This window comes from Lucilia sericata, unplaced genomic scaffold (genome assembly GCF_015586225.1).
Source record: "Lucilia sericata isolate MDLA Ls3-8-SP2 unplaced genomic scaffold, ASM1558622v1 Contig000997F_arrow, whole genome shotgun sequence".
Classification (NCBI taxonomy): Eukaryota; Metazoa; Arthropoda; class Insecta; order Diptera; family Calliphoridae; genus Lucilia; species Lucilia sericata.
Genome location: NW_023994979.1, coordinates 163,104 through 180,364, shown reverse-complemented (window position 1 = coordinate 180,364; position 17,261 = coordinate 163,104). Strand labels below are relative to the sequence as shown.

General features: G+C 33.1%; 2 protein-coding genes and 1 pseudogene across 2 annotated transcripts; 1 reads left to right on the top strand and 2 right to left on the bottom strand.

Annotated features, from left to right (window-relative positions):
* Positions 1-8: 8 nt before the first annotated feature.
* LOC119609518 (26S proteasome non-ATPase regulatory subunit 12-like) lies at positions 9-408 on the bottom strand (the record flags this gene model as incomplete). The annotated part of the gene is made up of 1 exon (XM_037964340.1): positions 9-408. A coding segment is annotated over exon 1 (400 nt), but the record flags the coding sequence as incomplete, so codon positions are not given.
* Positions 409-1,531: 1,123 nt separating this feature from the next.
* On the top strand, positions 1,532-3,328 carry LOC119609519 (histone acetyltransferase type B catalytic subunit-like). Its single transcript, XM_037964341.1, has 4 exons — positions 1,532-1,861; positions 1,918-2,419; positions 2,483-2,840; positions 2,901-3,328. Exons 1-4 carry the CDS (start codon positions 1,795-1,797, stop codon positions 3,189-3,191), a joined length of 1,218 nt encoding a protein of 405 aa, XP_037820269.1. The 5' UTR covers positions 1,532-1,794; the 3' UTR covers positions 3,192-3,328.
* Positions 3,329-5,008: 1,680 nt separating this feature from the next.
* Positions 5,009-16,158, bottom strand: LOC119609520 (annotated as a pseudogene).
* Between the last annotated feature and the right edge of the window lie 1,103 nt (positions 16,159-17,261).

The following is a 17,261-nucleotide window of genomic DNA, read 5'->3' as shown; positions in this document are numbered from 1 at the left end:
AATTTTACCTTCCGTCACCGCTCTCAAGGTATCTATCAATTTCAATTTAGTTTCCTTATCGGGTGTCTTTTCCACATAAGTCACACACTCTTGTATCATTTTGGAAACGGCCTGCTTGAGTTGGGAACGTCTACGCACCAATAAAGTTACATATTCATTTAAGGCATTCCAATTGCCAGCTTCAAAACATATCTGACATATAGCCACTAGAACGCGTGAACAGGAGACCATATCTGCTCCCAAACGTGTTTGTTTCTCTAGTGTTAGCAACATTTCAATGGCCTCGTGAAAAGAATCGGGATTCTTTTTGGCCAAATCTTTAGCAATGGGTATCTTTTCATCGCAGGCTGGAGCATAGTCCACCTCCATTTTTTGTATGCGTCCACCATCGAATAAATAGTTGTCCATTTTGTGTTTTGGCTTTAAACAAGAAAAGGACAGTCTGAAATTTAGCTTTGCTCACAGACAGACAGACAACAAATGACAAAGCAGTTTCGTTGTTTGTGTTGCCTTAAATTTGTTTATTTCTTTAAAAATACTTACATTTTCGAATGCTAACTTTTAGTGATTAGTTTTCTATAAGAGTTTTTGCAATTTTTGAGTTTTGTAAGCAAATTATTTTATTTAAAAACAATATTTTTGCAAAAGTTTTCTCTTGCAGATGCGGCGTTTTTTCCTCACGAATTATTTTTGTGATTTCATGCCATTGTTGTAAAATTTAGTAGTAGTTTTTTTTAGCGTACTGTGTTTAGTTGGTTTAGCGTTATGTAAGTGATGCCAGATTGTTGGTGAAAAAGATACACTGAAAATTTAGTATTTTAATAAAAATTTAATTATTGTATATAAACGAGTTATTTACGATTAATTGATTTTCAGGGAAGAGCTATATAAGGGAGTTATGACCAATTATAGATCCGATTACAGAATGATTTGTATATGTATATACGAACCACATTCGAGTAATATATCCCACAATCAGGGTTTTTCCTGCTATACCGATCTTTCTAAATTTTTGACTACTAATAGCTGTGTAAAATGTCAACACGAAATTGATAATTATTTTTGTAATGAGCTTTAACATAATTAAATCAAATTGCATTCAAATTAGGAAAATATCTCTTTTTTTGCTAACTGCCGGTCCACACTAAGAAACTTTTTTTGGGAAACTTTTGATTTTGCGTGAGAGAGAAAGAGAAAGAATATCATTCATCTCTCTCGCGGTACGGAGTTTCTCGTACTCGGAAACTTGTTTGTTATTCTTCTTATTCGTACAACAACAAATCAATGCAATTAATACGAGTTTCTGAAACAAAAGTTTCTATGTGTGGACATTAAGGAATCATCAAAAGAGAATTATGAAAAAGTTTATCAACAAAAGTTTTCTAGTGTGGACCAGGTCTATATATCATTTAAAACGTTAATGTTTCCTCCTAATAACTCTCTAACAATGATTAACCATCTGGCAACTTCAATGCTAATAAATTATTGTGAATGGCTTAGGAGGAAGAAGAAGTTTTGGCACAATTTATTTTCTTTTATTTTTTATTGAGTCTTTTCATACTTGTGTGTAATTTGTGTTAAAAATCTTTAAATTTACAACAAAAATTAGGAAATACCTTGAAAATTTAAACAAATTGCAAAAAAAAATTAAATTCTAAAGATATTTGTGAAAAGAAAACTAATTTTTAAGTGTAAAACAAAAATTGCGTGAGAAAATTTGCGCGCCAAGTTTTTTAGCCGCAAACAATTGGAAAACAACACAACAATATAAAAAAAAAACTGAAAAGCTAAAGCATGGCTCAGATACAAGACTTCCAAGATTTAGTTTTGGATGCCTTAGAAGTGGTGGAATTCAAATTAAGTAAGTTTCATGCTTCACAAACAAGAGATAAATAATAATTTTCAATGTTTTTAAAGTACGCTCTAAATCGGATTTGGAAAATGAAGATTTGGCTTTTCACCCTTTAATGGCCCATCAAATATTTGGCGAATCTGAAAGTATATTTGGTTATCAAGACTTAAAAGTACGCATATTGTATACGGCCGGACCGTTGCATATTTATTTGGGCATAGAATATGGCAAGAAGGTGGATGAATTGTCTAAAGGAGATATTAAGGCTGATGATGTGGTGGCAACTATTGCAGAAAAACTACCCGATGGTTGTTATTTTGTAAATATGGATGAATTTCTTAAGACCCTAGATAAGGCAGATAAATTTCAGCCTTTTGGTGAGAAACTCTGTGAATACAAACAACAGGATGAGGAGAACAAAGAAAGAATCTTTGAATTTTATCATTGCAACTATAAACAACCGTCGTTTTTGAAATTTTTCTCACGTTTGCAAACATTTGTGTTGTGGTTTGTAGATGCGGCCTCTTATATAGATGTGGATGATCCTCAGTGGTCTTATTTTATATGGTAGGTTAGGAATATTTATGTCAAAGAACTTTATTAACATTTTGTTTTTTCCTTATAAAAAAGTTATGAAAAGTTTAAAAATGATAATGGTGTAGAAACCTATGCTACTGTGGGCTACACCACCGTCTATGAGTATTATGCCTATCCTCAAAATATACGGCCTCGTATATCCCAAATGTTGGTTTTGCCACCATTTCAAAAACTTGGCATAGGCACCAAATTTCTAGAAACTATCTATAATTTCTATCAAAACCAAAAGAATGTTATTGATATCACCGTGGAAGATCCTTCAGATGATTTTCAACGTATGCGCAATTTTGTAGATTCCCGTCTATGTAAAAAACTAAAGAATTTCCAAAAGGAAGAACTTAAAAAGGGTTTTAACAAAGAAATGATCAAAGAGGCAAGAGAGACCTTAAAGGTAAAAACTTTTAAACTTTACAAAAATCTTCCATTTATTGCAATTTTACAAATTCTCTAGCTAAACCCCCGCCAGTGTCGTAAAGTGTATGAAATTTTACGTTTGTTTTATACTAACATACACGACAAAGACGATTACACCTCCTATCGTTTGGATGTTAAAAAACGTTTAAACGCCGTTTATCACAAACAATTAAGTGATATCAAAAAAATGGAAAAGGCTAAAATGGACACTGAATGGCTGAGGGCCCGTTTGCCCAATATGAAATTGCGTATTGAACAGCTGCAGGAGGAATATGAACAAGTTGAAAAGGATTATCTGCAGGTTGTGGAAAAATTAAAAGTCGTCTGAAGAAGATTTATTTTTTTTATAATTTTTGTCTCATTTGTATTACACTGTTTAATTTTTGATTCATTATTTTCTTAAATTTTCTTTGTTTATTCATTTTTTTTAACTTATTTTAAATAAAAATTAGTGATTGTAATAAACTGAAGAGAGTTTTGTATTGAATTTTACCAATTTTGTTGGTAAAACATATTTATGTTGTTGTAAAAGTTCGACTGTGGTCGATAGTTCTTTCCTAGGGAAAAGCTTTTGGCTGATATATGTAGCTGTCGCTTGGTTGACAATGGCTCGTGTCGTTCCGAATCGAAGATTCAATAGTCGTTAATTGGTAAAACATATATTATTACTGTTGTAACAATTAAAGGGTTCGAGCTGTCACGTAGTTCACAATTTTTGCCCGGATATAACTTGAGTTCTTCCGCAGCATTAATGCAATTGTCGTGGAGTCAAAGTTGGGTTCTATTTCAATTTTTCTTTTAGTTGTGTTCATATTCAGACCAAATCTGACTTATTTCAGTTATTGTTCAGTTTTAGCACTAGTTCAGTTCTAGATCAGGGTTCGCTTAGTTCAAGTTCAGTTCCAGTTCAGTTCTAGATCAGTTCTCGTTTTGTTCTAGCTAAGATTTTGCTAAGTTCTAGTTCAAATCAAGTTCAGTTCTAGTTCAGTTCTAATTCAGTTCTATTCAGTTCTAGTTAAGTTCTAGTTCAGTTCTAGTTAAGGTCTAGTTCAGCTCTAGTTCAGTTCTAGTTCAGTTCTAGTTTAGTTCTAGTTCAGTTCTACTTCAGTTCTAGTTCAATTCTAGTTCAGTTCTAGTTCAGTTCTAGTTCAGTTCTAGTTCAGTTCTAGTTCAGTTCTAGTTTAGTTCTAGTTCAGTTCTAGTTCAGTTCTAGTTCAGTTCTAGTTCAGTTCTAGTTCAGTTCTAGTTCAGTTCTAGTTCAGTTCTAGTTCAGTTCTAGTTCAGTTCTAGTTCAGTTCTAGTTCAGTTCTAGTTCAGTTCTAGTTCAGTTCTAGTTCAGTTCTAGTTCATTTCTAGTTCAACTCTAGCTCAGTTCTAGTTCAGTTCTAGTTCAGTTCTAGTTCAGTTCTAGTTCAGTTCTAGTTCAGTTCTAGTTCAGTTCTAGTTCAGTTCTAGTTCAGTTCTAGTTCAGTTCTAGTTCAGTTCTAGTTCAGTTCTAGTTCAGTTCTAGTTCAGTTCTAGTTAAGTTCTAGTTCAGTTCAGTTCCAGTTCAGTTCTAGTTCAGTTCTAGTTCAGTTCTAGTTCAGTTCTAGTTTAGTTCTAGTTCAGTTCTAGTTCAGTTCTAGTTCAGTTCTAGTTCAGTTCTAGTTCAGTTCTAGTTCAGTTCTAGTTCAGTTCTAGTTCAGTTCTAGTTCAGTTCTAGTTCAGTTCTAGTTCAGTTCTAGTTCAGTTCTAGTTCAGTTCTAGTTCAGTTCTAGTTCAGTTCTAGTTCAGTTCTAGTTCAGTTCTAGTTCAGTTCTAGTTCAGTTCTAGTTCAGTTCTAGTTCAGTTCTAGTTTAGTTCTAGTTCAGTTCTAGTTCAGTTCTAGTTCAGTTCTAGTTCAGTTCTAGTTCAGTTCTAGTTCAGTTCTAGTTCAGTTCTAGTTCAGTTCTAGTTCAGTTCTAGTTCAGTTCTAGTTCAGTTCTAGTTCAGTTCTAGTTCAGTTCTAGTTCAGTTTAAGTTCAGTTCAGTTCTATCATCATTAGAATCGTAATGTTGATAATTTTAAAATCAAAATAGGTTTTGAAAATTCTTTTTTATAAAAATTTTTATTAAGGATTTACTTTATTAATAAGGATTTATATGTATGTAGGTATTTGTAAAATATTTAAATATATTTGTGCAATATGTTTAATTACTAGATTTATATAGAGGATAGAAATTAAAATTTTAAACATGTAAACAGGGTTTTAAAAACTATGGAAGTATTTCAACATAAAAAAAATAATAACGACAAAAAATACTAAAAAAAACATTAAATAATTAAGAAAACAAATAAAATTATCTTATACCACCATTTTGAACTAAATAATTATAATTTTAATAAAATTTAAAATTAAATCTTAAAGTTGTATGCGAAACAAAACCTATTCTTCTTAAATTTAATGCAAAATAATTATTATCTTAATTTAAAAATTTCAAAATATGAGCAAATTTTTGTTTTTCTTAAAAAGTTCTTTGAGATTTAAAGACAAATACAAATTCAGCATGAACCATATTCTTCCATCCACTTTTCAAAACGATGTACATCATCAGCCGACACTGATTTCTTTGTACGCTGCATAGCATCTTCAAAATCTTGCAGGGTAATGGGTAAATCGATTTCTTCACGACGTATTTGTCGTATTTCTTCGGGTGTACGTCCGAAAATTTGTCGACGCATCGGCATCATAGCAGCATCACGACAAACGTTGCTAATATCAAAACCTGAGTAACCTTTCATTGGATCACCAATCATGTTGGTGTCCAGAGAAGGTGAGAGATTTACATCGTTTAAGCAGAGGTTTAATAAAGCCGAACGGGTTTCCTCTGTAATGAAAGAGAAAAAGAAAATGTTATTTTCAGGGCATTAGTAAATTAAGGATAGATTGTTCGGTTCTAGTTTAGTCATAACTCAGTTCTAGTTGAGTTCTAGTTTAGTTCTAGATCAGTTCTATTTCAGTTCTAGTTCAGTTCTAGTTCAGTTCTAGTTCAGTTCTAGTTCAGTTCTAGTTCAGTTCTAGTTCAGTTCTAGTTCAGTTCTAGTTCAGTTCTAGTTCAGTTCTTGTTCAGTTCTTGTTCAGTTCTAGTTTAGTTCTAGTTCAATTCTAGTGCATTTCTAATTCAGTTCCCATCTTCCCATAGTTATTACATCGGTCAGGGTCTTTATATCGACTAATTACCATTCGGCAGCGCTATATAAATACGTTTCTCAAAACGTCTACGAAAAGCTTCATCAATATCCCACGGATGATTAGTGGCTGCCAAAACCATAATGACTTTATCATCTTGCATTGTGGCATTTAATCCATCCATTTGTATCAATAGTTCAGCTTTAAAACGACGACTAGCCTCATGCTCCGAATCACTACGTCTCGCCGAACACAATGCATCGATCTCATCGATAAATATAGTGCTGGGAGCATAAAATCTAGCCATTTCGAATAATAAGCGCACTAGCTTTTCACTTTCTCCACGATATTTTGACGTCAAAGTCGAGGAGGAGACGTTAAAGAATGTAGTACCACATTCGGTAGCCACAGCCTTGGCTAACATTGTTTACCGGTACCGGGAGGACCTACCATTAGAACGCCACGCCAAGGCCTACGTATACCTTTGAAAAGTCTGGCATTATAATGGGCAAAACTACTGCCTCTTGCAGTATTGATTTTGCCTCATTCAAACCAGCCACATCTGTCCACTTACACCCCGGATGTCGTTGGAGTATGTCCTTCTCTAGGGTCTCAACTAAATGCGGTTCATAGCCGGAGGGTGAGAAAACTTTTGATTTCGAGGAAGTTTTCGGTGAATTCTTGGGAGTACTCTGTGATGTGGAATTCTCTTCGAGAGAGGTAGCTTCCTGATCATCTGAATTGGAGTTTTCATCTATGGAATTCTTCTTGACCTTTTCTTTCATTTTCATTTGGGTGTTGATCATTTTACGTGCTCTAACACGTTCCACCGAACGACTTTTACGTATGGGCATTGTGGAGGTTTTCAAAGATCTCGAATTACGTTTCTCTGAACGATCAGCCAGTGAGCCACTGGCTACATTGTGTGAACTACCATGATGACTTAGATTTATTGAGGGTAATGTGGGCTGTAACTCAGGATCTCTACGTCTCAAAGAAGATATCCAGCGGTTGTCATTGTGTGTGGGAAATGATGTTGAATTAGAATGTATGGCATTTGCCGAGGGTCCATTGGTTGAGGGTAAATTTGTATTTGGTCTCGGTTGCGGTGAAACTTCTGAAAAATATTTGTCATTTTAGTTGTTATATTTGAAAATGTAGAGGTAAATTTTCTTCTTCGTATGTACCTTGTGTGGGTATGCGATTTTTTAATCTTATACCTAGACCGGTTGAGGTTTGCGGCGGCACTAGCCCGCCCATAGATGTTGTTCTTGTGGTTTCGGTCTTTTTAAACATTACCCCGTCTTTGAGGGTCTATGGGTTGTGGTTATTTTGGTGAATGCAAATGGTGGATACTGATCTAGTATCAGAGAATCCATCATGCGGGCCATATGTGATAGTCCTGTTGGTGGTGCGGCTGATGAGCTGTAAGAAGAAGGTGGAGGTTATGAAATAAATATTGGAATCTTTCTCTCTCAACTTTGATTATAAATTTAAGATACACTTGGGACTATAAAGATACTATATAGTCATCAATGCACCCATAATTACTCTTAGTAAGTTGGGAACTAAATATCAGTTAGGTACTATCAACAACTAACATCCGAACCGTAGACAATTTGAAATCTATGATCCATACATATATTGCATTATAAAATTCTTTAGAAATAGATAATTCCCAATTTCATTTCAATGTCACTTTTTGAAGTTTAATTGCAACCTTAGATCGGCTTAAAGACACATGATAGATTAAATAGTATTCTTTAGCGGAGTTAGGGAATAGTATGTTGAGCCAACAGGATGTTAAGAATAGTAATCTTTGGAGGAGTTAATGAGAAAGAGAACATGGAGAGGAATGATGAAAACTTTCTAATACTCTTGCGTTATTTTCACTGGGTCATTTCAATGTATGTTTCGAAATTTCGATAATGAATTTAGATCGGCAAATGTGGTCCTAATTATAAACTAAAGTGGGTTTTCTGCAATTTGGTTCAGCGTGTTAAGGAGTTTAGAACAGTAGGAGAATGTTGGACATGTTTCATGGTAACAATACGCTGCTTTCAGTGGCTGTTCATTTCAATATCATTTACAATGAGCTTGTATTGGTTCTACTGAAGAGAATTTCCTTGAGATCATGTTTACAATCCGATATCTCGATTATTGGCAATACAACGTGACATTTGCCGAGTTAATGAGAAGATTGTTGAATCTTTTCTAATTCTGTTCCGAAGGCTGAACATTTTACTTGAGTTTCTCATGTAATGACTTTAGAATAATGGAGTTAGAGAAATGTGGTCTTATATGGAAACTGGAGAGGTTTTAGGAGAATAATGTTGAACATACTTTATGTTACCGTTTCGCTGCTTTAAGTGGCTGCTTATTATCAATGTCGGTCATTCGGTAAAACATTATGAAATTAAAGGATTTAATGTCTTAATGATGGAGTGAAGAAGACAAATTTTGAATCCTACCTAATGCTTTGGTTTGAATGGTTTCTTTTAACTGTGATATGGAGCTTTGATCGACTTTACTGAAGAAAGGCTAGGAACTAATGGAGAATAATGAACATTTTTAATGAAAATGTTTCGCTATTTTCAGTGATTCATTTCAATTTCATTAAAAGTTCGATTATGAACTTGAAGAAGTTGAACTAAAGTGAAGATTCAAGAGTTTTCATCTTTTCTTCTGTATTGGCACCATTGGTCTTAACAAAATTGTTATGAACTTTGATAAACTCCCTAAAGAAATCTCAACTCCATTTAGAAATGCTGCTTACAATCCGAGATGTTGTGAGTACTTCATATATTGTATATGATGAAGAGAATTGTAGTCTTTGGCGGAGTTAAGAAGAAGAATCTTGAACACTTTCTAATGCTGTTTTGATCAGTTTCACTGCCTCTTATAAACATCGATAACAAGCTTGGATCGGCGAGACTGAAGCAAGTTTATCAGATACTTACAAATGGAAAATGAAATGAACAGTGATCTTTGACGGAGTTAAGCATCTTTCTAATGCTGTTGTGATCTGTTTCAGTGGCCCATTTTAATGTGTTTTTTAAACCTCGGTAGCAAGCTTGGATCGGTGCTACTTATTCGACATAATCAGATAGAAAAAACTAAGGAGTACAGAACACTTTCTTTGACGGAGTTAAGCATCTTTCTAATGCTGTTGCGATCTGTTTCAGTGACCTATTTTAATGTGTTTTTTAAACCTCGGCAGCAAGCTTGGATCGGTGCTACTTTGCGACTTAATCAGATAGAAAAAACTGGGGAGTACAGAACACTTTCTTTGAAAACATATCGCTGTTTTCGCAGAAACATTGCAATTCCTTTGATAGTTCAATAATGAGCTGGAACAAGTTCTAAGCTAATTTTGTAATTTAAACTCCCTAAAGAAATATCAGCTCTTTTCAAAATACCCTTCTTTTCATCCACCCCTTTCCAACAAACAATTTAAATTCCTGCAACTATTTTAAAATTGCATGACAAAATGTTTGTTCTGACTAAGCAGACAACCCGAAAAAAAAAATCATATGTTTAATGTTTCTTTTAGACACCCAAAGGAGTCGTTTATTGTAATACAACAATTTTTAGTGTTATTAGCTGCAAATACAACAAAAAATTACAACTCCATCTAATATTACAACAGACAAAGTCAAAGCCAACGACATTTAAACACGGAAGGCGACCTTATATACTTATAAATACCTATAATGGGGCGTTAAAAATAGTTTATTTTTAAAGTATATTTTCTAAAATATGAAATTTTCTGTTTACTATTTTAAACTATAAAACAAAGGAAATTCCTTGAATGTATATGGAACTACAAACTAACTATTTAAGTATGTAGTTTTTCATGAAAGTAATTTACTCACTCACTTGATATGACAGTTCAGCCTAATAGGACTCTGCTTGGCAACAGGATGATTACCTTATGCCTAGAGTTCATTAAACTTTTCAGGTTATTGAGCTCTCTTTTTTTATGGAATATTTTATTTTCTTTAATTTTCATGAATAAAATACGTCATTAATGTTTAGTTAAAATACTAATTTTTATTACTGCGTACATATACCCATTCTTACGCGGCTACACAGCGAAATGTAATTATACCTTTTGGTAACTACTTCTAACTACTAAATAATCGATTTTGATTTGTTTTGGAAATTGTGCGTAAAATATCGATTAGAATCGTGAAGAACACACAACCGGCTTTTTTTTGCTTTAATATATTAGTAAAAATCCTTGAGATATACTTACTGTAACTGATTATTATGTAGATTTATGTTTTATTTGTTTATTAATCATAAAATTATTCGATTATAATTAGGTTAACTACTATTTATTTATGACTATTTAGTTGCTCAAAGTATTTCATGGCCATTAATCCATTTTTGTGGATGTTGAAGGACCTTTTTATCATATTTTTTTTAAGGAATTTCGTTTCGTATTTCATTGGACTCGTAAGCACTTTAAGTTTTTTTGGAAAACAAAGTTTATTAAATGTATTTCATTGTAATTGCTGCATGATAAATTTTTCAATTAAACAATTAATTTGATGTGTTGCAATTTGACAAATTCTCATGGTTAAGTGGTTCATTTGTATATCTTGACTACAAAGTTCCGCAATTTCTCTCGCAATTCATATGTCTTCAAATTTCAGATAGACTAGACTAGAGTATAGACTTACTATAGACTAGACTATAGACTAGACTATAGACTAGACTATACACTAGACTAGACTAGTGGCCTCCGGTAGGTTAAGTGGTTAGTGTTCTAGTCTAGTAGACCGGAGGTGGTGGGTTCGATTCCCACCTGAGGCACTGGTTAAGGAGCGCACAACAGGCCCGATAGAGGCCTAGGTGTATTTCTTCGGATTTGATGTATTCCTTTCGAACTAACTAACTAACTATAGATTAGACTATAGACTAGACTATAGACTAGACTATAGACTAGACTAGAGACTAGACTATAGACTAGACTATAGACTAGACTATAGACTAGACTATAGACTAGACTATAGACTAGACTATAGACTAGACTATAGACTAGACTATAGTCCTAGACTATAGACTAGACTATAGACTAGACTAGACTAGACTATAGACTAGACTATAGACTAGACTATAGACTATACTATAGACTAGACTATAGACTAGTATAGACTAGACTATAGACTAGACTATAGACTAGACTATAGACTAGACTATAGACTAGACTATAGACTAGACTATAGACTAGACTATAGACTAGACTATAGACTACACTATAGATTAGACTATAGACTACACTATAGATTAGACTATAGACTACACTATAGATTAGACTATAGACTAGACTATAGACTAGACTATAGACTAGACTATAGACTAGACTATAGACTAGACTATAGACTAGACTATAGACTAGACTATAGACTAGACTATAGACTAGACTATAGACTAGACTATAGACTAGACTATAGACTAGACTATAGACTAGACTATAGACTAGACTATAGACTAGACTATAGACTAGACTATAGACTAGACTATAGACTAGACTATAGACTAGACTATAGACTAGACTATAGACTAGACTATAGACTAGACTATAGACTAGACTATAGACTAGACTATAGACTAGACTATAGACTAGACTATAGACTAGACTATAGACTAGACTATAGACTAGACTATAGACTAGACTATAGACTAGACTAGACTATAGACTAGACTATAGACTAGACTATAGACTAGACTAGACTAGACTATAGACTAGACTAGACTATAGACTAGACTATAGATTAGACTATAGACTAGACTATAGACTAGACTATAGACTAGACTATAGACTAGACTATAGACTAGACTATAGACTAGACTATAGACTAGACTATAGACTAGACTATAGACTAGACTATAGACTAGAATATAGACTAGACTATAGACTAGACTATAGACTTGACTATAGACTGGACTATAGATTAGACTATAGACTAGACTATAGACTAGACTATAGACTAGACTATAGACTAGACTATAGACTAGACTATAGACTAGACTATAGACTAGACTATAGACTAGACTATAGACTAGACTATAGACTAGACTATAGACTAGACTATAGACTAGACAATAGACTAGACTATAGACTAGACTATAGACTATAGACTAGACTATAGACTAGACTATAGACTAGACTATAGACTAGACTATAGACTAGACTATAGACTAGACTATAGACTAGACTATAGACTAGACTATAGACTAGACTATAGACTAGACCTATAGACTAGACTATAGACTAGACTATAGACTAGACTATAGACTAGACTATAGACTAGACTATAGACTAGACTATAGACTAGACTATAGACTAGACTATAGACTAGACTAACTATAGACTAGACTATAGACTAGACTATAGACTAGACTATAGACTAGACTATAGACTAGACTATAGACTAGACTATAGACTAGACTATAGACTAGACTATAGAATAGACTATAGACTAGACTATGGACTATATTCGGTTTACTTTAAAATATCTAACTCCGCGAAACCCACTCTTTTCTTAGTCATAAAAGTTTCATGTTTAAAAAGAAAACATTCGTAGAGCTGCATATTTATAACAATTTTTAAATTGAGTTCATCACTCAATACATGACACAATGTTATTAGTTGTATTTTATTCATGTTTTCTATATTTTAATTTATTCATAGTCCAATATTCTACTTTCATAATGTACTAAATATCAGTAGAACTACTTACATACAAGAAAAGAATTATTAAAAAAAAACTAAAAACTACAGAAATATGAATACAAAAACTACGAATACGAATACAAGTACAATGAGCTCAAATGTGTAAGGATGTGGAAAAATGGCTAAAGAATCCTTGGTATAAATGAAGTGTTCTCTTTTCGTTCTGTCTGTCCATTGTACAATTGTACACATGTGGACTATGGTTACATGAGTATCACAAAAGGATGTCACATTTAAATCGACATAATGTGGGATATTTAAAAATAACTTAAAAAAATATAAGTTTAAATAATGGTTATACTAGCATAGACAGTTATACCATTAATATGCATGTAGAGAAGAAAAGCCACTTAGAATATAACGGAAATAAGGAAACTAAAATGTATCTTTTTAATGTATCTTTTCTCCTTGTTCTCTTTTATAATATGTTGGAGATTAAAGCAGACAATTTATTAGTGCATCCAAAAGTTCTACGTGAACTTTTTGTTTAAGATGCTTTTTTTTTTGTTCATTTACGACAATATGTTTCTGGTTCTAGACATTTACACTTGAGACATCGAACCACTTAGCAAATTTGATGTTGGGATAAAAAACTATTGAGGGATTTTGTGAGTCATAATGTGTAGAAATTATACCCACTTTAAAGTCCAAAGAAGTGTCTACATGACACTAATGAATACTAAAGGGACGATTGTTGATTTCATATTTGCATTGCAAACTTCTCGAAAGTGATTCACTAAAAGTCAAGTTCTTCGTGTGTCAAAGTACCAAGATATGAAAAAATCTTTAAATGGGGATCATCTTTGTGGATCAACTTCTGCAAATTTGTCTAAAGTCTAAACGGTAATGCTAGATCTTGAGTTCCGACTCTTTGTCATCAATGACCAAACAATTCACTGATTAGGATGAAGAAAGTTCAAGGGTTTTAGCAGATCTCGAACATAGATAAGTCCATATCAAATTTCAGCACAGGTCTAGAAGTAGTTTGGAGAAATGGTGTCTTTCTTTTCACCATTTTGCGAAAGTAATGTGGTGACTCTAGATATTCCCAAGGAATTTGATAGGGTGTAGCATGCTGTCGATAACTACTTCTATCGATTTACATCGAACATTCTCGAGATCGATTGATACGAGTTGTTATAGATTTGATCTTATTAAACGAGATCAAGGTTAATCTTAATGTCTTCTTTTTGTGTCGGTAACTAAATTAGTACTTCTCTGGATTTACATACATATATCGTGCACTTTCTCAGAGATCGTTCTATACGAGATACGATCTTTCTCCTAATATATTTCTTATATTTCCAAATCACCTTCTATGTATGTCAAACTTCCAGATCTATTTACTTTTTTGCAGATGATAGCAACATTTGCCACTCAAACTTATTTAATTACAGGCCAAACCTTCCGGATTGTATTGGAACAATAAGGTTAAACATGCTTGATCTATATTTAAAGGTGTAAAGGGACCAGAAGTTCTCAAGTTTTCCATACATATTCAAAAGAAGAATTCAAGTTTCGAATATAGCATTCAAGCGTTTCGGTTTTTAAAACGGACTAAACACTTCCCTCCAACCGTATACAGGAGATGGCGAAGTGATAGTTCTTTCGATATTACAATGGAATATGTTTCTCTGAATTTAGGAATCAAGTTCCTAATAGTAGCAGATGTGCAATGCATTATAGGGAAAACTCGTTAATTAGCCGTACTGATCGTGTGCGGAATAAATAGGTTTTTCCTAAACATTGTCCGATTATTTCCCAATTTGTAGGGTTGAACAACTTGACTTGATTCTGGAATTCTCGATTCTCGAAATCAGACAACAGTTGACAGAATAAGTCTTTTAAGAAACGCTGAACACTTTAAAGCTCAAAGATCGGCATTTGAAGCTAAATTCGGCTTTAAAATAAAATTACCAAACTGTTCTTACCGAGTTAAAACAATTTCTTCAAAATTTTCCATTAATGTATTCTGTACCATAAAAAAATAATTCCGATATTTGGTCATATTCATCTAAGCACTGATCTTGAAATTAGACGAATATAGACAGAGATTTGAAGATCAGCTGGTAGATAATGGATGCTTTTCAATCCTACAAATCGAGTGGTAGTAGGGAGTATATACTGTGACAAAATCAACAGTTAAAGCTAAATTTTAACTATGTAAAGATCTGCGATTGAAACTAAATTTGGCCTATAGGGACTTAAGAAATATCTCCAAAATCTAAACTATATAAAGAACAAAGATTAATGTTAAATTTTAACTATGTAAAAATCTGCGATTGAAGCTAAATCTGGAATATAGGATTTGTAAAAATCTATGATTGAATCTAGTCTGGCACTCTCTCCGAATTGCGAAATAATTAAGATCTCGAATTGGAACTATTTTAAGGCAAATTGAGACTATGTGAAGACTTACGATTGAATCCTGTTGAATCATGCGACTAAAAGTAATTAGCAATTATATAAAGATATTGTTGAGATCGTAGGAACCTAAAATAAGGCAATATAAAGACCTCATAATGGGACTACATATATATTTAAAGGCTTGTGATACTATCTAAACACCTCACCTATTAATTTCAAGTCACACATTTAACATTTTAAAAATAACTTCCTAATACCTTTTGTAAAATTAAAATGTCAAATAAATTAGTCTGACTTGGCAGAAAATTTTCTTTATTTTCCCAACAACTACTTATAACCCTTAATCATCTTGTGAAGAAGTCTAGCTATGAAAACTCCCACCCACTTTTTCAAGTAATTGAAATATTAAAGTACATAAAACTTCGACATTTACCATTTACATTATTGATTAGAAAAACAACAAACAAACAAAAAATCGTCTGCAAAAATTTCTTCTACATTTCTTTCAAAGAAAAATACTTAAACCACAAGAAAAACAATTTTTTCACATTATAAATTCCAAGAGGTAATGATTACTTCTCACGCTAATAATTATTTACTTACTACCCACCATTCATGTAAGTCCCATAGGGAATGATAGGGCGTATGCCGATATGTGGAAACAAATGGCACTGCCACTTCATATTCCACTTGTATGGGTATATCCGGTGCTGGGGCAGGACGATCTAAGGCAGGATTTGAATTCGATACAGAACGTTTGCGTAAATAAATATTTTGATTTGAGGACATATTTGAATGATGATGCATTTGCTGTTGCGAATGATGATGATGATGCTGCTGCGGCTGTTGTTGCTGCTGAAGATTACCATTCATTTGATGTAGATTATTGGTGGACATGTTTCCAGCATGATGATTAATCATTTGAGGAGCTGTGGCAGTTTCATGATTATTTACCCCAAACCAATTTTGATTGTTGCTATTGTACATATTTTGTTTAGTTTTAATTACACATCTAGGGAATTTTATTAAACAAATTTAAATCATTTCTTTAGTTTATTATTAATATTTTATTTATTTCTTTAGTTTAGTTTTCCACGATTTTTTCTTAACGTCCGCTAGTTTTAAGGGTAGTTTTACAACTGACCATTGCTGACGGTCTAACAGAACAAGAATACTACAACAAACGCACTACTATGAGTACTTGGAATAGTTAGTTTTTCTTTGTTTTGGTTTGTGTTTTAGGGTTTTTATTTTCTCTTGAATTGTATGTTCAGGGGAGCCTTGCCATAACAATAAAGTTTAGTTTCTTTTGGTATTGGTATTGGTCAACGTAAAAGTTAACAACAACACAGACGTATCGTTAGCTGATGGAAAAATGGGGCTAATGTTTCCAAGGGGCCTTATCGGAAATTTTCTTTCTTCATTACTTTCCGACTTAAAGGAGCTACAGGGTATATCCTTCTTAAAATTTTGGAATTCCAGCCCACATCACCGATTTTATGTTCTTCTCAACCAGCTTCGTCTAGTCTAGTAGTCTATAGTCTAGTCTATAGTCTAGTCTATAGTCTAGTCTAGTAGTCTAGTCTATAGTCTAGTCTATAGTCTAGTCTATAGTCTAGTCTATAGTCTAGTCTATAGTCTAGTCTATAGTCTAGTCTATAGTCTAGTCTATAGTCTAGTCTATAGTCTAGTCTATAGTCTAGTCTATAGTCTAGTCTATAGTCTAGTCTATAGTCTAGTCTATAGTCTAGTCTATAGTCTAGTCTATAGTCTAGTCTATAGTCTAGTCTATAGTCTAGTCTATAGTCTAGTCTATAGTCTAGTCTATAGTCTAGTCTATAGTCTAGTCTATAGTCTAGTCTATAGTCTAGTCTATAGTCTAGTCTATAGTCTAGTCTATAGTCTAGTCTATAGTCTAGTCTATAGTCTAGTCTATAGTCTAGTCTATAGTCTAGTCTATAGTCTAGTCTATAGTCTAGTCTATAGTCTAGTCTATAGTCTAGTCTATAGTCTAGTCTATAGTCTAGTCTATAGTCTAGTCTATAGTCTAGTCTATAGTCTAGTCTATAGTCTAGTCTAGTCTAAGTCTAGTCTATAGTCTAGTATAGTCTAGTCTATAGTCTAGTCTATAGTCTAG